The 23,823-nt window shown below is 56.1% G+C and overlaps 1 protein-coding gene across 1 annotated transcript in view; it reads left to right on the top strand.

Annotated features, from left to right (window-relative positions):
* LOC147119509 (uncharacterized) overlaps window positions 1-23,823 on the top strand; it is a 148,365-nt gene that overhangs the window by 81,802 nt on the left and 42,740 nt on the right. The window contains 11 exon segments of the mRNA XM_085984107.1: window positions 1,057-1,106; window positions 2,422-2,487; window positions 3,655-3,697; window positions 3,741-3,778; window positions 4,180-4,228; window positions 5,340-5,476; window positions 5,520-5,564; window positions 5,743-5,791; window positions 6,240-6,343; window positions 6,519-6,601; window positions 6,821-6,873. Of these exon segments, the coding sequence (XP_085840233.1) occupies window positions 1,057-1,106; window positions 2,422-2,487; window positions 3,655-3,697; window positions 3,741-3,778; window positions 4,180-4,228; window positions 5,340-5,476; window positions 5,520-5,564; window positions 5,743-5,791; window positions 6,240-6,343; window positions 6,519-6,601; window positions 6,821-6,873 (717 nt within the window).

Genomic DNA, 23,823 nt, shown 5'->3' with positions numbered 1-23,823 from the left:
ACCAGCTCCTCCATCACCCACACACAGCCTGTCCCACTCTCAGATACCAGCTCCTCCATCACCCACACACAGCCTGTCCCACTCTCAGATACCAGCTCCTCCATCACCAACACACAGCCTGTCCCACTCTCAGATACCAGCTCCTCCATCACCCACACACAGCCTGTCCCACTTTCCGATACCAGCTCCTCCATCTCCCACACACAGCCTGTCCCACTCTCAGATACCAGCTCCTCCATCACTCACTCACAGCCTGTCCCACTCTCAGATACCAGCTCCTCCATCTCCCACACACAGCCTGTCCCACTCTCAGATACCAGCTCCTCCATCACCCACACACAGCCTGTCCCACTCTCAGATACCAGCTCCTCCATCGCCCACACACAGCCTGTCCCACTCTCAGATACCAGCTCCTCCATCACACACACATAGCCTGTCCCACTCTCCGATACCAGCTCCTCCATCACCCACACACAGCCTGTCCCACTCTCAGATACCAGCTCCTCCATCACCCACACAGCCTGTCCCACTCTCAGATACCAGCTCCTCCATCACTAACACACAGCCTGTCCCACTCTCAGATACCAGCTCCTCCATCACCCACACACAGCCTGACCCACTCTCAGATAGCAGCTCCTCCATCACGAACACACAGCCTGCCCCACTCTCAGATACCAGCTCCTCCATCACCCACACACAGCCTGACCCACTATCAGATAGCAGCTCCTCCATCACCCACACACAGCCTGTCCCACTCTCAGATACCAGCTCCTCAATCACCCACACACAGCCTGTCCCAATCTCAGATACCAGCTCCTCCATCACCCACACACAGCCTGTCCCAGTCTCAGATACCAGCTCCTCCATCACCAACACACAGTCTGTCCCACTCTCAGATACCAGCTCCTCCATCACCCACACACAGCCTGTCCCACTCTCAGATACCAGCTCCTCCATCACCCACACACAGCCTGTCCCACTCTCAGATACCAGCTCCTCCATCACCCACACACAGCCTGTCCCAGTCTCAGATACCAGCTCCTCCATCACCCACACACAGTCTGTCCCACTCTCAGATACCAGCTCCTCCATCACTAACACAGCCTGTCCCACTCTCAGATACCAGCTCCTCCATCACTAACACACAGCCTGTCCCACTCTCAGATACCAGCTAATCCATCACCCACACATAGCCTGTCCGACTCGAAGATACCAGCTCCTCCATCACCCACACACAGCCTGTCCCACTCTCAGATACCAGCTCCTCCATCACTAACACAGCCTGTCCCACTCTCAGATACCAGCTCCTCCATCACCCACACACAGCCCGTCCCACTCTCAGATACCAGCTCCTCCATCACCCACACACAGCCTGTCCCACTCTCAGATACCAGCTCCTCCATCACTAACACACAGCCTGTCCCACTCTCAGATACCAGCTCCTCCATCACTAACACACAGCCTGTCCCACTCTCAGATACCAGCTCCTCCATCACCCACACACAGCCTGTCCCACTCTCAGATACCAGCTCGTCCATCACCCACACACAGCCTGTCCCACTCTCAGATACCAGCTCCTCCATCACCCACACACAGCCTGTCCCACTCTCAGACACCAGCTCCTCCATCACTAACACACAGCCTGTCCCACTCTCAGATACCAGCTCCTCCATCACTAACACACAACCTGTCCCACCCTCAGATACCAGCTCCTCCATCACCCACACACAGCCTGTCTCACTCTCAGATACCAGCTCCTCCATCACCCACACACAGCCTGTCCCACTCTCAGATACCAGCTCCTCCATCACGAACACAGCCTGTCCCACTCTCAGATACCAGCTCCTCCATCACGAACACAGCCTGTCCCACTCTCGGAGACCAGCTCCTCCATCACCCACACACAGCCTGTCCCACTCTCAGATACCAGCTCTTCCATCACTAACACACAGCCTGTCTCACTCTCAGATACCAGCTCCTCCATCACCCACACACAGCCTGTCCCACTCTCAGATACCAGCTCCTCCATCACCCACACACAGCCTGTCCCACACTCAGATACGAGCTCCTCCATCACCCACACACAGCCTGTCCCACTCTCAGATACCAGCTCCTCCATCACTAACACACAGCCTGTCCCACTATCAGATACCAGCTCCTCCATCACCCACACACAGCCTGTCCCACTCTCAGATACCAGCTCCTCCATCACTAACACACAACCTGTCCCACTTTCAGATACCAGCTCCTCCATCACCCACACACAGCCTGTCCCACTCTCAGATACCAGCTCCTCCATCACGAACACAGCCTGTCCCACTCTCAGATACCAGCTCCTCCATCACGAACACAGCCTGTCCCACTCTCAGATACCAGCTCTTCCATCACTAACACAGAGCCTGTCTCACTCTCAGATACCAGCTCCTCCATCACCCACACACAGCCTGTCCCACTCTCAGATACCAGCTCCTCCATCACCAACACACAGTCTGTCCCACTCTCAGATACCAGCTCCTCCATCACCCACACACAGCCTGTCCCACTCTCAGATACCAGCTCCTCCATCACGAACACAGCCTGTCCCACTCTCAGATACCAGCTCCTCCATCACGAACACAGCCTGTCCCACTCTCAGATACCAGCTCTTCCATCACTAACAAACAGCCTGTCCCAATCTCAGATACCAGCTCCTCCATCACCCACACACAGCCTATCCCAGTCTCAGATACCAGCTCCTCCATCACCAACACACAGTCTGTCCCACTCTCAGATACCAGCTCCTCCATCACCCACACACAGCCTGTCCCACTCTCAGATACCAGCTCCTCCATCACCCACACACAGCCTGTCCCACTCTCAGATACCAGCTCCTCCATCACCCACACACAGCCTGTCCCACTCTCAGATACCAGCTCCTCCATCACCCACACACAGCCCGTCCCACTCTCAGATACCAGCTCCTCCATCACCCACACACAGTCTGTCCCACTCTCAGATACCAGCTCCTCCATCACCCACACACAGCCTGTCCCACTCTCAGATACCAGCTCCTCCATCACTAACACACAGCCTGTCCCACTCACAGATACCAGCTCCTCCATCACTAACACACAGCCTGTCCCACTCTCAGATACCAGCTCCTCCATCACCCACACACAGCCTGTCCCACTCTCAGATACCAGCTCCTCCATCACCCACACACAGCCTGTCCCACTCTCAGATACCAGCTCCTCCATCACCCACACACAGCCTGTCCCACTCTCAGATACCAGCTCCTCCATCACCCACACACAGCCTGTCCCACTCTCAGATACCAGCTCCTCCATCACCCACACACAGCTTGTCCCACTCTCAGACACCAGCTCCTCCATCACTAACACACAGCCTGTCGCACTCTCAGATACCAGCTCCTCCATCACTAACACACAACCTGTCCCACCCTCAGATACCAGCTCCTCCATCACCCACACACAGCCTGTCCCACTCTCAGATACCAGCTCCTCCATCACCCACACACAGCCTGTCCCACTCTCAGATACCAGCTCCTCCATCACCCACACACAGCCTGTCCCACTCTCTGATACGAGCTCCTCCATCACCCACACTCAGCTTGTCCCACTCTCAGATACCAGCTCCTCCATCACCCACAAACAGCCTGTCCCACTCTCAGATACCAGCTCCTCCATCACCCACACACATCCTGTCCCACTCTCAGATACCAGCTCCTCCATCACACACACACAGTCTGTCCCACTCTCAGATACCAGCTCCTCCATCACCCACACACAGCCTATCCTACTCTCAGATACCAGCTCCTCCATCACCCACACACAGCCTGTCCCACTCTCAGATACCAGCTCCTCCATCACTAACACAGCCTGTCCCACTCTCAGATACCAGCTCCTCCATCACCCACACACAGCCCGTCCCACTCTCAGATACCAGCTCCTCCATCACCCACACACAGCCCGTCCCACTCTCAGATACCAGCTCCTCCATCACCCACACACAGCCTGTCCCACTCTCAGATACCAGCTCCTCCATCACTAACACACAGCCTGTCCCACTCTCAGATACCAGCTCCTCCATCACTAACACACAGCCTGTCCCACTCTCAGATACCAGCTCCTCCATCACCCACACACAGCCTGTCCCACTCTCAGATACCAGCTCGTCCATCACCCACACACAGCCTGTCCCACTCTCAGATACCAGCTCCTCCATCACCCACACACAGCCTGTCCCACTCTCAGACACCAGCTCCTCCATCACTAACACACAGCCTGTCCCACTCTCAGATACCAGCTCCTCCATCACTAACACACAACCTGTCCCACCCTCAGATACCAGCTCCTCCATCACCCACACACAGCCTGTCCCACTCTCAGATACCAGCTCCTCCATCACCCACACACAGCCTGTCCCACTCTCAGATACCAGCTCCTCCATCACGAACACAGCCTGTCCCACTCTCAGATACCAGCTCCTCCATCACGAACACAGCCTGTCCCACTCTCAGAGACCAGCTCCTCCCTCACCCACACACAGCCTGTCCCACTCTCAGATACCAGCTCTTCCATCACTAACACACAGCCTGTCTCACTCTCAGATACCAGCTCCTCCATCACCCACACACAGCCTGTCCCACTCTCAGATACCAGCTCCTCCATCACCCACACACAGCCTGTCCCACTCTCTGATACGAGCTCCTCCATCACCCACACACAGCCTGTCCCACTCTCAGATACCAGCTCCTCCATCACTAACACACAGCCTGTCCCACTCTCAGATACCAGCTCCTCCATCACCCACACACAGCCTGTCCCACTCTCAGATACCAGCTCCTCCATCACTAACACACAACCTGTCCCACTCTCAGATACCAGCTCCTCCATCACCCACACACAGCCTGTCCCACTCTCAGATACCAGCTCCTCCATCACGAACACAGCCTGTCCCACTCTCAGATACCAGCTCCTCCATCACGAACACAGCCTGTCCCACTCTCAGATACCAGCTCTTCCATCACTAACACAGAGCCTGTCTCACTCTCAGATACCAGCTCCTCCATCACCCACACACAGCCTGTCCCACTCTCAGATACCAGCTCCTCCATCACCAACACACAGTCTGTGCCACTCTCAGATACCAGCTCCTCCATCACCCACACACAGCCTGTCCCACTCTCAGATACCAGCTCCTCCATCACGAACACAGCCTGTCCCACTCTCAGATACCAGCTCCTCCATCACGAACACAGCCTGTCCCACTCTCAGATACCAGCTCTTCCATCACTAACAAACAGCCTGTCCCAATCTCAGATACCAGCTCCTCCATCACCCACACACAGCCTGTCCCACTCTCAGATACCAGCTCCTCCATCACCCACACACAGCCTGTCCCACTCTCAGATACCAGCTCCTCCATCACCCACACACAGCCTGTCCCACTCTCAGATACCAGCTCCTCCATCACCCACACACAGCCCGTCCCACTCTCAGATACCAGCTCCTCCATCACCCACACACAGTCTGTCCCACTCTCAGATACCAGCTCCTCCATCACCCACACACAGCCTGTCCCACGCTCAGATACCAGCTCCTCCATCACTAACACACTGCCTGTCCCACTCTCAGATACCAGCTCCTCCATCACTAACACACAGCCTGTCCCACTCTCAGATACCAGCTCCTCCATCACCCACACACAGCCTGCCCCACTCTCAGATACCAGCTCCTCCATCACCCACACACAGCCTGTCCCACTCTCAGATACCAGCTCCTCCATCACCCACACACAGCCTGTCCCACTCTCAGATACCAGCTCCTCCATCACCCACACACAGCCTGTCCCACTCTCAGATACCAGCTCCTCCATCACCCACACACAGCCTGTCCCACTCTCAGACACCAGCTCCTCCATCACTAACACACAGCCTGTCGCACTCTCAGATACCAGCTCCTCCATCACTAACACACAACCTGTCCCACCCTCAGATACCAGCTCCTCCATCACCCACACACAGCCTGTCCCGCTCTCAGATACCAGCTCCTCCATCACCCACACACAGCCTGTCCCACTCTCAGATACCAGCTCCTCCATCACCCACACACAGCCTGTCCCACTCTCTGATACGAGCTCCTCCATCACCCACACTCAGCTTGTCCCACTCTCAGATACCAGCTCCTCCATCACCCACAAACAGCCTGTCCCACTCTCAGATACCAGCTCCTCCATCACCCACACACAGCCTGTCCCACTCTCAGATACCAGCTCCTCCATCACACACACACAGTCTGTCCCACTCTCAGATACCAGCTCCTCCATCACCCACACACAGCCTATCCTACTCTCAGATACCAGCTCCTCCATCACCCACACACAGCCTGTCCCACTCTCAGATACCCGCTCCTCCATCACTAACACACAGCCTGTCCCACTCTCAGATACCAGCTCCTCCATCACCCACACACAGCCTGTCCCACTCTCAGATGCCAGCACCTCCATCACTAACACACCTGTCCCACTCTCAGATACCAGCTCCTCCATCACTGACACACAGCCTGTCCCACTCTCAGATACCAGCTCCTCCATCACCCACACACAGCCTGTCCCACTCTCAGATACCAGCTCCTCCATCACTAACACACAACCTGTCCCACTCTCAGATACCAGCTCCTCCATCACCCACACACAGCCTGTGCCACTCTCAGATACCAGCTCCTCCATCACGAACACAGCCTGTCCCAATCTCAGATACCAGCTCCTCCATCACGAACACAGCCTGTCCCACTCTCAGATACCAGCTCTTCCATCACTAACACACAGCCTGTCTCACTCTCAGATACCAGCTCCTCCATCACCCACACGCAGGCTGTCCCACTCTCAGATACCAGCTCCTCCATCACCCACACACAGCCTGTCCCACTCTCTGATACCAGCTCCTCCATCACTAACACACAGCCTGTCCCACTCTCAGATACCAGCTCCTCCATCACACACACAGCCTGTCCCACTCTCAGATACCAGCTCCTCCATCACTAATACACAACCTGTCCCACTCTCAGATACCAGCTCCTCCATCACCCACACACAGCCTGTCCCACTCTCAGATACCAGCTCCTCCATCACGAACACAGCCTGTCCCACTCTCAGATACCAGCTCCTCCATCACGAACACAGCCTGTCCCACTCTCAGAAAACAGCTCTTCCATCACTAACACACAGCCTGTCTCTCTCTCAGATACCAGCTCCTCCATCACCCACACACAGCCTGTCCCACTCTCAGATACCAGCTCCTCCATCACCCACACACAGCCTGTCCCACTCTCTGATACCAGCTCCTCCATCACCCACACTCAGCTTGTCCCACTCTCAGATACCAGCTCCTCCATCACCCACACACAGCCTGTCCCACTCTCAGATACCAGCTCCTCCCTCACCCAGACACAGCCTGTCCCACTCTCAGATACCAGCTCCTCCATCACAAACACACAGTCTGTCCCACTCTCAGATACCAGCTCCTCCATCACCCACACACAGCCTATCCTACTCTCAGATACCAGCTCCTCCATCACCCACACACAGCCTGTCCCACTCTCAGATACCAGCTCCTCCATCACTAACACACAGCCTGTCCCAATCTCAGATACCAGCTCCTCCATCACTAACACACAACCTGTCCCACTCTCAGATACCAGCGCCTCCATCACTAACACACAGCCTGTCCCACTCTCAGATACCAGCTCCTCCATCACCCACACACAGCCTGTCCCACTCTCTGATACCAGCTCCTCCATCACCCACACTCAGCTTGTCCCACTCTGAGATCCCAGCTCCTCCATCACTCACACACAGCCTGTCCCACTCTCAGATACCAGCTCCTCCAACACCCACACACAGCCTGTCCCACTCTCAGATACCAGCTCCTCGATCACCCACACACAGCCTGTCCCACTCTCAGATACCAGCTCCTCCATCACCCACACACAGCCTGTCCCACTCTCAGATACCAGCTCCTCCATCACCCACACACAGCCTGTCCCACTCTCAGATACCAGCTCCTCCATCACCCACACACAGCCTGTCCCACTCTCAGATACCAGCTCCTCCATCACCCACACACAGCCTGTCCCACTCTCAGATACCAGCTCCTCCATCACCCACACACAATCTGTCCCACTCTCAGATACCAGCGCCTCCATCACCCACACACAGCCTGTCCCACTCTCAGATACCAGCTCCTCCATCAGGAACACAGCCTGTCCCACTCTCAGATACCAGCTCTTCCATCACTAACACACAGCCTGTCTCACTCTCAGATACCAGCTCCTCCATCACCCACACACAGCCTGTCCCACTCTCAGATACCAGCTCCTCCATCACCCACACACAGCCTGTCCCACTCTCTAATACCAGCTCCTCCATCACCCACACTCAGCTTGTCCCACTCTCAGATACCAGCTCCTCCATCACCCACACACAGCCTGTCCCACTCTCAGATACCAGCTCCTCCATCACTAACACACAGACTGCCCCACTCTCAGATACCAGCTCCTCCATCACCCACACACAGCCTGTCCCACTCTCAGATACCAGCTCCTCCATCACCCACACACAGCCTGTCCCACTCTCCGATACCAGCTCCTCCATCACACACACACAGCCTGTCCTACTCTCAGATACCAGCTCCTCCATCACCCACACACAGCCTGTCCCACTCTCAGATACCAGCTCCTTAATCACCCACACACAGCCTGTCCCACTCTCAGATACCAGCTCCTCCATCACCCACACACAGCCTGTCCCACTCTCAGATACCAGCTCCTCCATCACTAACACACAGCCTGTCCCACTCTCAGATACCAGCTCCTCCATCACTAACACACAATCTGTCCCACTCGCAGATCACAGCTCCTCCATCACCCACACACAGCCTGTCCCACTCTCAGATACCAGCTCCTCCATCACGAACACAGCCTGTCCCACTCTCAGATACCAGCTCTTCCATCACTAACACACAGCCTGTCTCACTCTCAGATACCAGCTCCTCCATCACCCAAACACAGCCTGTCCCACTCTCTGATACCAGCTCCTCCATCACCCACACTCAGCTTGTCCAACTCTCAGATACCAGCTCCTCCATCACCCACACACAGCCTGTCCCACTCTCAGATACCAGCTCCTCCATCACGAACACACAGACTGTCCCACTCTCAGATACCAGCTCCTCAATCACCCACACACAGCCTATCCTACTCTCAGATACCAGCTCCTCCATCACCCACACACAGCCTCTCCCACTCTCAGATACCAGCTCCTCCATCACTAACACACAACCTGTCCCACTCTCAGATACCAGCTCCTCCATCACTAACACACAGCCTGTCCCACTCTCAGATACCAGCTCCTCCATCACTAACACACAACCTGTCCCACTCTCAGATACCAGCTCCTCCATCACTAACACACAGCCTGTCCCACTCTCAGATACCAGCTCCTCCATCACCCACACACAGCCTGTCCCACTCTCTGATACCAGCTCCTCCATCACCCACACTCAGCTTGTCCCACTCTCAGATACCAGCTCCTCCATCACCCACACACAGCCTGTCCCACTCTCAGATACCAGCTCCTCCCTCACCCAGACACAGCCTGTCCCACTCTCAGATACCAGCTCCTCCATCACAAACACACAGTCTGTCCCACTCTCAGATACCAGCTCCTCCATCACCCACACACAGCCTATCCTACTCTCAGATACCAGCTCCTCCATCACCCACACACAGCCTGTCCCACTCTCAGTTACCAGCTCCTGCATCACTAACACACAGCCTGTCCCAATCTCAGATACCAGCTCCTCCATCACTAACACACAACCTGTCCCACTCTCAGATACCAGCGCCTCCATCACTAACACACAGCCTGTCCCACTCTCAGATACCAGCTCCTCCATCACCCACACACAGCCTGTCCCACTCTCTGATACCAGCTCCTCCATCACCCACACTCAGCTTGTCCCACTCTCAGATACCAGCTCCTCCAACACCCACACACAGCCTGTCCCACTCTCAGATACCAGCTCCTCGATCACCCACACACAGCCTGTCCCACTCTCAGATACCAGCTCCTCCATCACCCACACACAGCCTGTCCCACTCTCAGATACCAGCTCCTCCATCACCCACACACAGCCTGTCCCACTCTCAGATACCAGCTCCTCCATCACCCACACACAGCCTGTCCCACTCTCAGATACCAGCTCCTCCATCACCCACACACAGCCTGTCCCACTCTCAGATACCAGCTCCTCCATCACCCACACACAGCCTGTCCCACTCTCTAATACCAGCTCCTCCATCACCCACACTCAGCTTGTCCCACTCTCAGATACCAGCTCCTCCATCACCCACACACAGCCTGTCCCACTCTCAGATACCAGCTCCTCCATCACTAACACACAGACTGCTCCACTCTCAGATACCAGCTCCTCCATCACCCACACACAGCCTGTCCCACTCTCAGATACCAGCTCCTCCATCACCCACACACAGCCTGTCCCACTCTCCGATACCAGCTCCTCCATCACACACACACAGCCTGTCCTACTCTCAGATACCAGCTCCTCCATCACCCACACACAGCTTGTCCCACTCTCAGATAACAGCTCCTTAATCACCCACACACAGCCTGTCCCACTCTCAGATACCAGCTCCTCCATCACCCACACACAGCCTGTCCCACTCTCAGATACCAGCTCCTCCATCACTAACACACAGCCTGTCCCACTCTCAGATACCAGCTCCTCCATCACTAACACACAATCTGTCCCACTCGCAGATCACAGCTCCTCCATCACCCACACACAGCCTGTCCCACTCTCAGATACCAGCTCCTCCATCACGAACACAGCCTGTCCCACTCTCAGATACCAGCTCTTCCATCACTAACACACAGCCTGTCTCACTCTCAGATACCAGCTCCTCCATCACCCAAACACAGCCTGTCCCACTCTCTGATACCAGCTCCTCCATCACCCACACTCAGCTTGTCCAACTCTCAGATACCAGCTACTCCATCACCCACACACAGCCTGTCCCACTCTCAGATACCAGCTCCTCCATCACGAACACAGACTGTCCCACTCTCAGATACCAGCTCCTCAATCACCCACACACAGCCTATCCTACTCTCAGATACCAGCTCCTCCATCACCCACACACAGCCTCTCCCACTCTCAGATACCAGCTCCTCCATCACTAACACACAACCTGTCCCACTCTCAGATACCAGCTCCTCCATCACTAACACACAGCCTGTCCCACTCTCAGATACCAGCTCCTCCATCACTAACACACAACCTGTCCCGCTCTCAGATACCAGCTCCTCCATCACTAACACACAGCCTGTCCCACTCTCAGATACCAGCTCCTCCATCACCCACACACAGCCTGTCCCACTCTCTGATACCAGCTCCTCCATCACCCACACTCAGCCTGTCCTACTCTCAGATACCAGCTCCTCCATCACCCACACACAGCCTGTCCCACTCTCAGATACCAGCTCCTCCATCACCCACACAGCCTGTCCCACTCTCAGATACCAGCTCCTCCGTCACTAACACACAGCCTGTCCCACTCTCAGATACCAGCTCCTCCATCACCCACACACAGCCTGACCCACTCTCAGATAGCAGCTCCTCCATCACTAACACACAGCCTGCCCCACTCTCAGATACCAGCTCCTCCATCACCCACACACAGCCTGACCCACTCTCAAATAGCAGCTCCTCCATCACCCACACACAGCCTGTCCCACTCTCAGATACCAGCTCCTCAATCACCCACACACAGCCTGTCCCAGTCTCAGATACCAGCTCCTCCATCACCAACACAGTCTGTCCCACTCTCAGATACCAGCTCCTCCATCACCCACACACAGCCTGTCCCACTCTCAGATACCAGCTCCTCCATCACCCACACACAGCCTGTCCCACTCTCAGATACCAGCTCCTCCATCACCCACACACAGCCTGTCCCAGTCTCAGATACCAGCTCCTCCATCACCCACACACAGTCTGTCCCACTCTCAGATACCAGCTCCTCCATCACTAACACAGCCTGTCCCACTCTCAGATACCAGCTAATCCATCACCCACACATAGCCTGTCCGACTCTAAGATACCAGCTCCTCCATCACCCACACACAGCCTGTCCCACTCTCAGATACCAGCTCCTCCATCACTAACACAGCCTGTCCCACTCTCAGATACCAGCTCCTCCATCACCCACACACAGCCTGTCCCACTCTCAGATACCAGCTCCTCCATCACTAACACACAGCCTGTCCCACTCTCAGATACCAGCTCCTCCATCACTAACACACAACCTGTCCCACCCTCAGATACCAGCTCCTCCATCACCCACACACAGCCTGTCCCACTCTCAGATACCAGCTCCTCCATCACTAACACAGCCTGTCCCACTCTCAGAGACCAGCTCCTCCATCACCCACACACAGCCTGTCCCACTCTCAGATACCAGCTCCTCCATCACCCACACACAGCCTGTCCCGCTCTCAGATAACAGCTCCTCCATCACACACACAGTCTGTCCCACTCTCAGATACCAGCTCCTCCATCACTGACACACAGCCTGTCCCACTCTCAGATACCAGCTCCTCCATCACTGACACACAGCCTGTCCCACTCTCAGATACCAGCTCCTCCATCACTAACACACAACCTGTCCCACTCTCAGATACCAGCTCCTCCATCACTAACACACAGCCTGTCCCACTCTCCGATACCAGCTTCTCCATCACCCACACACAGCCTGTCCCACTCTCTGATACCAGCTCCTCCATCACCCACACTCAGCTTGTCCCACTCTGAGATCCCAGCTCCTCCATCACTCACACACAGCCTGTCCCACTCTCAGATACCAGCTCCTCCATCACCCACACACAGCCTGTCCCACTCTCAGATACCAGCTCCTCCATCACCCACACACAGCCTGTCCCACTCTCAGATACCAGCTCCTCCATCACCCACACAGCCTGTCCCACTCTCAGATACCAGCTCCTCCATCACCCACACACAGCCTGTCCCACTCTCAGAAACCACCTCCTCCATCACCCACACACAGCCTGTCCCACACTCAGATACCAGCTCCTCCATCACTAACATACAGCCTGTCCCATTCTCAGATACCAGCTCCTCCATCACCCACACACAGCCTGTCCCACTCTCAGGTATCAGCTCCTCCATCACCCACACACAGCCTGTCCCACTCTCAGATACCAGCTCCTCCATCACTAACACACAGCCTGTCCCACTCTCAGATACCAGCTCCTCCATCACCCACACACAGCCTGTCCCACTCGCAGATACCAGCTCCTCCATCACTAACACACAGCCTGTCCCACTCTCAAATACCAGCTCCTCCATCACCCACAAACAGCCTGTCCCACTCTCAGATAGCAGCTCCCCCATCACCCACACACAGCCTGTCCCACTCTCAGATACCAGCTCCTCCATCACCCACACACAGCCTGTCCCACTCTCAGATAGCAGCTCCTCCATCACATAAACACAGCCTGTCCCACTCTCAGATACCAGCTCCTCCATCACCCACACACAGCCTGTCCGACTCTCTGATACCAGCTCCTCCATCACCCACACACAGCCTGTCCCACTCTCAGATACCAGCTCCTCCATCACCCACACACAACCTGTCCCACTCTCAGATACCAGCTCCTCCATCACCCACACACAGCCTGTCCCACTCTCAGATCCCAGCTCCTCCATCACCCACACACAGCCTGTCCCTCTCTCAGATACCAGCTCCTCCATCACCCACACAGCCTGTCCCACTCTCAGATACCAGCTCCTCCATCACCCACACACAGCCTGTCCCACTCTCAGATACCAGCTCCTCCATCACCCACACACAGCCTGTCCCGCTCTCAGATACCAGCTCCTCCATCACCCACACACAGCCTGTCCAACTCTCAGATACCAGCTCCTCCATCACCCACACACAGCCTGTCCCACTCTCAGATACCAGCTCCTCCATCACCCACACACAGCCTGTCCCACTCTCAGATACCAGCTCCTCCATCACCCACACACAGCCTGTCCCACTCTCAGATACCAGCTCCTCCATCACCCACACACAGCTTGTCCCACTCTAAGATACCAGGTCCTCCATCACCCACACACAGCTGTCCCACTCTCAGATACCAGCTCCTCCATCGCCCACACACAGCCTGTCCCACTCTCAGATACCAGCTCCTCCATCACCCACACACAGCCTGTCCCACTCTCAGACACCAGCTCCTCCATCACCCACACACAGCCTGTCCACTCTCAGATACCAGCACCTCCATCACTAACACACAGCCTGTCCCACACTCAGATACCAGCTCCTCCATCGCCCACACACAGCCTGTCCCACTCTCAGATACCAGCTCCTCCATCACCCACACACAGCCTGTCCCACACTCAGATACCAGCTCCTCCATCACCCACACACAGCCTGTCCCACTCTCAGATACCAGCTCCTCCATCACTAACACACAGCCTGTCCCACTCTCAGATACCAGCTCCTCCATCACCCACCCACAGCCTGTCCCACTCTCAGATACCAGCTCCTCCATCACCCACACACAGCCTGTCCCACTCTCAGATACCAGCTCCTCCATCACCCACACACAGCCTGTCCCACTCTCAGATACCAGCTCCTCCATCACCCACACAGCCTGTCCCACTCTCAGATACCAGCTCCTCCATCACAAACACAGCCTGTCCCACTCTCAGATACCAGCTCCTCCATCACCCACACACAGCCTGTCCCACTCTGAGATACCAGCTCCTCCATCACCCACAAACAGCCTGTCCCACTCTCAGATACCAGCTCCTCCATCACCCACACACAGCCTGTCCCAATCTCAGATACCAGCTCCTCCATCATCCACACACAGCCTGTCCCACTCTCAGATACCAGCTCCTCCATCACCCACACACAGCCTGTCCCACTCTCTGATACCAGCTCCTCCATCACAGACACACAGCCTGTCCCACTCTCAGATACCAGCTCCTCCATCACCCACACACAGTCTGTCCCACTCTCAGATACCAGCTCCTCCATCACTGAAACACAGCCTGTCCCACTCTCAGATACCAGCTCCTCCATCACTGACACACAGCCTGTCCCACTCTCAGATACCAGCTCCTCCATCACTAACACACAACCTGTCCCACTCTCAGATAACAGCTCCTCCATCACTAACACACAGCCTGTCCCACTCTCAGATACCAGCTCCTCCATCACCCACACACAGGCTGTCCCACTCTCTGATACCAGCTCCTCCATCACCCACACTCAGCTTGTCCCACTCTGAGATCCCAGCTCCTCCATCACTCACACACAGCCTGTCCCACTCTCAGATACCAGCTCCTCCATCACCCACACACAGCCTGTCCCACTCTCAGATACCAGCTCCTCCATCACCCACACACAGCCTGTCCCACTCTCAGATACCAGCTCCTCCATCACCCACACAGCCTGTCCCACTCTCAGATACCAGCTCCTCCATCACCCACACACAGCCTGTCCCACTCTCAGAAACCACCTCCTCCATCACCCACACACAGCCTGTCCCACACTCAGATACCAGCTCCTCCATCACTAACATACAGCCTGTCCCATTCTCAGATACCAGCTCCTCCATCACCCACACACAGCCTGTCCCACTCTCAGGTATCAGCTCCTCCATCACCCACACACAGCCTGTCCCACTCTCAGATACCAGCTCCTCCATCACTAACACACAGCCTGTCCCACTCTCAGATACCAGCTCCTCCATCACCCACACACAGCCTGTCCCACTCGCAGATACCAGCTCCTCCATCACTAACACACAGCCTGTCCCACTCTCAAATACCAGCTCCTCCATCACCCACAAACAGCCTGTCCCACTCTCAGATAGCAGCTCCCCCATCACCCACACACAGCCTGTCCCACTCTCAGATACCAGCTCCTCCATCACCCACACACAGCCTGTCCCACTCTCAGATAGCAGCTCCTCCATCACCCAAACACAGCCTGTCCCACTCTCAGATACCAGCTCCTCCATCACCCACACACAGCCTGTCCGACTCTCTGATACCAGCTCCTCCATCACCCACACACAGCCTGTCCCACTCTCAGATACCAGCTCCTCCATCACCCACACACAACCTGTCCCACTCTCAGATACCAGCTCCTCCATCACCCACACACAGCCTGTCCCACTCTCAGATCCCAGCTCCTCCATCACCCACACACAGCCTGTCCCTCTCTCAGATACCAGCTCCTCCATCACCCACACAGCCTGTCCCACTCTCAGATACCAGCTCCTCCATCACCCACACACAGCCTGTCCCACTCTCAGATACCAGCTCCTCCATCACCCACACACAGCCTGTCCCGCTCTCAGATACCAGCTCCTCCATCACCCACACACAGCCTGTCCAACTCTCAGATACCAGCTCCTCCATCACCCACACACAGCCTGTCCCACTCTCAGATACCAGCTCCTCCATCACCCACACACAGCCTGTCCCACTCTCAGATACCAGCTCCTCCATCACCCACACACAGCCTGTCCCACTCTCAGATACCAGCTCCTCCATCACCCACACACAGCTTGTCCCACTCTAAGATACCAGGTCCTCCATCACCCACACACAGCTGTCCCACTCTCAGATACCAGCTCCTCCATCGCCCACACACAGCCTGTCCCACTCTCAGATACCAGCTCCTCCATCCCCCACACACAGCCTGTCCCACTCTCAGACACCAGCTCCTCCATCACCCACACACAGCCTGTCCACTCTCAGATACCAGCACCTCCATCACTAACACACAGCCTGTCCCACACTCAGATACCAGCTCCTCCATCGCCCACACACAGCCTGTCCCACTCTCAGATACCAGCTCCTCCATCACCCACACACAGCCTGTCCCACACTCAGATACCAGCTCCTCCATCACCCACACACAGCCTGTCCCACTCTCAGATACCAGCTCCTCCATCACTAACACACAGCCTGTCCCACTCTCAGATACCAGCTCCTCCATCACCCACCCACAGCCTGTCCCACTCTCAGATACCAGCTCCTCCATCACCCACACACAGCCTGTCCCACTCTCAGATACCAGCTCCTCCATCACCCACACACAGCCTGTCCCACTCTCAGATACCAGCTCCTCCATCACCCACACAGCCTGTCCCACTCTCAGATACCAGCTCCTCCATCACAAACACAGCCTGTCCCACTCTCAGATACCAGCTCCTCCATCACCCACACACAGCCTGTCCCACTCTGAGATACCAGCTCCTCCATCACCCACAAACAGCCTGTCCCACTCTCAGATACCAGCTCCTCCATCACCCACACACAGCCTGTCCCAATCTCAGATACCAGCTCCTCCATCATCCACACACAGCCTGTCCCACTCTCAGATACCAGCTCCTCCATCACCCACACACAGCCTGTCCCACTCTCTGATACCAGCTCCTCCATCACAGACACACAGCCTGTCCCACTCTCAGATACCAGCTCCTCCATCACCCACACACAGCCTGTCCCACTCTCCGATAGCAGCTCCTCCATCACTAACACACAGCCTGCCACACTCTCAGATACCAGCTCCTCCATCACCCACACAAAGCCTGTCCCACTCTCTGATACCAGCTCCTCCATCACTAACACAGCCTGTCCCACTCTCAGATACCAGCTCCTCCATCACTAACACACAGCCTGTCCCAATCTCAGATACCAGCTCCTCGATCACCAACACACAGCCTGTCCCACTCTCAGATACCAGCTCCTCCATCACTAACACAGCCTGTCCCAGTCTCAGATACCACCTCCTCCATCACCCACACACAGTCTGTCCCACTCTCAGATACCAGCTCCTCCATCACCCACACACAGCCTGTCCCTCTCTCAGATACCAGCTCCTCCATCACCCACACAGCCTGTCCCACTCTCAGATACCAGCTCCTCCATCACCCACACACAGCCTGTCCCAGTCTCAGATACCAGCTCCTCCATCACCCACACACAGCCTGTCCCGCTCTCAGATACCAGCTCCTCCATCACCCACACACAGCCTGTCCCACTCTCAGATACCAGCTCCTCCATCACCCACACACAGCCTGTCCCACTCTCAGATACCAGCTCCTCCATCACCCACACACAGCCTGTCCCACTCTCAGATACCAGCTCCTCCATCACCCACACACAGCCTGTCCCACTCTCAGATACCAGCTCCTCCATCACCCACACACAGCTTGTCCAACTCTAAGATACCAGGTCCTCCATCACCCACACACAGCTGTCCCACTCTCAGATACCAGCTCCTCCATCGCCCACACACAGCCTGTCCCACTCTCAGATACCAGCTCCTCCATCACCCACACACAGCCTGTCCCACTCTCAGACACCAGCTCCTCCATCACCCACACACAGCCTGTCCACTCTCAGATACCAGCTCCTCCATCACTAACACACAGTCTGTCCCACACTCAGATACCAGCTCCTCCATCGCCCACACACAGCCTGTCCCACTCTCAGATACCAGCTCCTCCATCACCCACAGACAGCCTGTCCCACACTCAGATACCAGCTCCTTCATCACCCACACACAGCCTGTCCCACTCTCAGATACCAGCTCCTCCATCACTAACACACAGCCTGTCCCACTCTCAGATACCAGCTCCTCCATCACCCACACACAGCCTGTCCCACTCTCAGATACCAGCTCCTCCATCACCCACACACAGCCTGTCCCACTCTCAGATACCAGCTCCTCCATCACCCACACACAGCCTGTCCCACTCTCAGATACCAGCTCCTCCATCACCCACACAGCCTGTCCCACTCTCAGATACCAGCTCCTCCATCACTAACACAGCCTGTCCCACTCTCAGATACCAGCTCCTCCATCACCCACACACAGCCTGTCCCACTCTGAGATACCAGCTCCTCCATCACCCACAAACAGCCTGTCCCATTCTCAGATACCAGCTCCTCCATCACCCACACACAGCCTGTCCCAATCTCAGATACCAGCTCCTCCATCATCCACACACAGCCTGTCCCACTCTCAGATACCAGCTCCTCCATCACCCACACACAGCCTGTCCCACTCTCTGATACCAGCTCCTCCATCACAGACACACAGCCTGTCCCACTCTCAGATACCAGCTCCTCCATCACCCACACACAGCCTGTCCCACTCTCCGATAGCAGCACCTCCTTCACTAACACACAGCCTGCCCCACTCTCAGATACCAGCTCCTCCATCACCCACACAAAGCCTGTCCCACTCTCTGATACCAGCTCCTCCATCACTAACACAGCCTGTCCCACTCTCAGATACCAGCTCCTCCATCACTAACACACAGCCTGTCCCAATCTCAGATACCAGCTCCTCCATCACCCACACACAGCCTGTCCCACTCTCAGATACCAGCTCCTCCATCACTAACACAGCCTGTCCCAATCTCAGATACCACCTCCTCCATCACCCACACACAGTCTGTCCCACTCTCAGATACCAGCTCCTCCATCACCCACACACAGCCTGTCCCACTCTCAGATACCAGCTCCTCCATCACCCACACACAGCCTGTCCCACTCTCAAATACCAGCTCCTCCATCACCCACACACAGCCTGTCCCACTCTCAGATACCAGCTCCTCCATCACCCACACACAGCCTGTCCCACTCTCAGATACCAGCTCCTCCATCACCCACACACAGCCTGTCCCACTCTCAGATACCAGCTCCTCCATCACTAACACACAGCCTGTCCCACACTCAGATACCAGCTCCTCCATCGCCCACACACAGCCTGTCCCAATCTCAGATACCAGCTCCTCCATCACCCACACACAGCCTGTCCCACACTCAGATACCAGCTCCTCCATCACCCACACACAGCCTGTCCCACTCTCAGATACCAGCTCCGCCATCACTAACACACAGCCTGTCCCACTCTCAGATACCAGCTCCTCCATCACCCACACACAGCCTGTCCCACTCTCAGATACCAGCTCCTCCATCACCCACACACAGCCTGTCCCACTCTCAGATACCAGCTCCTCCATCACCCACACACAGCCTGTCCCACTCTCAGATACCAGCTCCTCCATCACCCACACAGCCTGTCCCACTCTCAGATACCAGCTCCTCCATCACTAACACAGCCTGTCCCACTCTGAGATACCAGCTCCTCCATCACCCACACACAGCCTGTCCCACTCTGAGATACCAGCTCCTCCATCACCCACAAACAGCCTGTCCCACTCTCAGATACCAGCTCCTCCATCACCCACACACAGCCTGTCCCAATCTCAGATACCAGCTCCTCCATCATCCACACACAGCCTGTCCCACTCTCAGATACCAGCTCCTCCATCACCCACACACAGCCTGTCCCACTCTCAGATACCAGCTCCTCCATCACCCACACACAGCCTGTCCCACTCTCAGATACCAGCTCCTCCATCACCCACACACAGCCTGTCCCACTCTCAGATACCACCTCCTCCATCACCCACACACAGCCAGTCCCAGTCTCAGATACCAGCGCCTCCATCACCCACACACAGTCTGTCCCACTCTCAGATACCAGCTCCTCCATCAATAACACAGCCTGTCCCACTCTCAGATACCAGCTCCTCCATCACTAACACAGACTGTCCCACTCTCAGATACCAGCTCCTCCATCACCCACACACAGCCTGTCCCACTCTCAGATACCAGCTCCTCCATCACCCACACACAGCCTGTCCCACTCTCAGATACCAGCTCCTCCATCACCCACACACAGCCCGTCCCACTCTCAGATACCAGCTCCTCCATCACCCACACACAGTCTGTCCCACTCTCAGATACCAGCTCCTCCATCACCCACACACAGCCTGTCCCACTCTCAGATACCAGCTACTCCATCACTAACACAGCCTGTCCCACTCTCAGATACCAGCTCCTCCATCACCCACACACAGCCTGTCCCACTCTCAGATACCAGCTCCACCATCACCCACACACAGCCTGTCCCACTCTCAGATACCAGCTCCTCCATCACTAACACACACCCTGTCCCAATCTCAGATACCAGCTCCTCCATCACCCACACACAGCCTGTCCCACTCTCTGATACCAGCTCCTCCATCACCCACACACAGCCTGTCCCACTCTCAGATACCAGCTCCTCCATCACCCATACACAGCCTGTCCCACTCTCAGATACCAGCTCCTCCATCACCCACACACAGCCTGTCCCACTCTCAGATACCAGCTCCTCCATCACCCACACACAGCCTGTTCCACTCTCAGATACCAGCTCCTCCATCACTAACACACAGCCTGTCCCACTCTCAGATATCAGCTCCTCCATCACCCACCCACAGCCTGCCCACTCTCAGATACCAGCTCCTCCATCACCCACACACAGCCTGTCCCACACTCAGATACCAGCTCCTCCATCACCCACACACAGCCTGTCCCACTCTCAGATACCAGCTCCTCCATCACTAACACACAGCCTGTCCCACTCTCAGATACCAGCTCTTCCATCACCCACACACAGCCTGTCCCACTCTCAGATACCAGCTCCTCCATCACCCACACACAGCCTGTCCCCCTCTCAGATACCAGCTCCTCCGTCACCCACACACAGCCTGTCCCACTCTCAGATACCAGCTCCTCCGTCACCCACACACAGCCTGTCCCACTCTCATATACCAGCTCCTCCGTCACCCACACACAGCCTGTCCCACTCTCAGATACCAGCTCCTCCTTCACCCACACACAGCCTGTCCCACTCTCAGATACCAGCTCCTCCATCACCCACACACAGCCTGTCCCACTCTCAGATACCAGCTCCTCCATCACTAACACACAGCCTGTCGCACTCTCAGATACCAGCTCCTCCATCACCCACACACAGCCTGTCCCACTCTCAGATACCAGCTCCTCCATCACTAACACACAGCCTGTCCCACTCTCAGATACCAGCTCCTCCATCACCCACACACAGCCTGTCGCACTCTCAGATACCAGCTCCTCCATCACCCACACACAGCCTGTCCCACTCTCAGATACCAGCTCCTCCATCACTAACACACAACCTGTCGCACTCTCAGATACCAGCTCCTCCATCACTAACACACAGCCTTTCCCACTCTCTGATAGCAGCTCCTCCATCACCCACACACAGCCTGTCCCACTCTCAGATACCAGCTCCTCCACCACCGACACACAGCCTGTCCCACTCTCAGATACCAGCTCCTCCATCACGCACACACAGCCTGTCCCACTCTCAGATACCAGCTCCTCCATCACTAACACACAGCCTGTCCCACTCTCCGATACCAGCTCCTCCATCACTAACACAGCCTTTCCCACTCTCAGATACCAGCTCCTCCATCACCCACACACAGCCTGTCCCACTCTAAGATACCAGCTCCTCCATCACCCACACACAGCCTGTCCCACTCTCAGATACCAGCTCCTCCATCACCCACACACAGTCTGTCCCTCTCTCAGATACCAGCTCCTCCATCACCCACACACAACCTGTCCCACTCTCAGATACCAGCTCCTCCATCACACGCACACAGCCTGTCCCACTCTCAGATACCAGCTCCTCCATCACCCACACACAGTCTGTCCCACTCTCAGATACCAGCTCCTCCATCACCCACACACAGCCTGCCCCACTCTCAGATACCCGCTCCTCCATCACCCACACACAGCCTGTCCCACTCTCAGATACCAGCTCCTCCATCACCCACACACAGCCTGTCCCACTCTCAGATACCAGCTCCTCCATCACCCACACACAGCCTGTCCCACTCTCTGATACCAGCTCCTCCATCACTAACACACAGCCTGTCCCACTCTCAGATACCAGCTCCTCCATCACCCACACACAGCCTGTCCCACTCTCAGATACCACCTCCTCCATCACCCACACACAGCCTGTCCCACACTCAGATACCAGCTCCTCCATCACTAACATACAGCCTGTCCCATTCTCAGATACCAGCTCCTCCATCACCCAAACACAGCCTGTCCCACTCTCAGGTACCAGCTCCTCCATCACCCACACACAGCCTGTCCCACTCTCAGATACCAGCTCCTCCATCACTAACACACAGCCTGACCCACTCTCAGATACCAGCTCCCCCATCACCCACACACAGCCTGTCCCACTCTCAGATACCAGCTCCTCCATCACTTACACAGCCTGTCCCACTCTCACATACCAGCTCCTCCATCATCGACACACAGCCTGTCCCTCTCTCAGATACCAGCTCCTCCATCACCCACACACAGCCTGTCCCACTCTCAGATAGCAGCTCCTCCATCACCCAAACACAGCCTGTCCCACTCTCAGATACCAGCTCCTCCATCACCCACACACAGCCTGTCCGACTCTCTGATACCAGCTCCTCCATCACCCACACACAGCCTGTCCCACTCTCAGATACCAGCTCCTCCATCACCCACACACAGCCTGTCCCACTCTCAGATACCAGCTCCTCCATCACCCACACACAGCCTGTCCCACTCTCAGATACCAGCTCCTCCATCACCCACACACAGCCTGTCCCTATCTCAGATACCAGCTCCTCCATCACCCACACAGCCTGTCCCACTCTCAGATACCAGCTCCTCCATCACCCACACACAGCCTGTCCCACTCTCAGATACCAGCTCCTCCATCACTAACACACAGCCTGCCCCACTCTCAGATA

This window comes from Somniosus microcephalus, chromosome 4 (assembly GCF_052327205.1).
Source record: "Somniosus microcephalus isolate GS21.2 chromosome 4, FLI_Smic_1.0, whole genome shotgun sequence".
Taxonomy (NCBI): Eukaryota; Metazoa; Chordata; class Chondrichthyes; order Squaliformes; family Somniosidae; genus Somniosus; species Somniosus microcephalus.
Note: the sequence above shows the minus strand (reverse complement) of the source record. Positions and strands in the feature narration are given on the sequence as shown.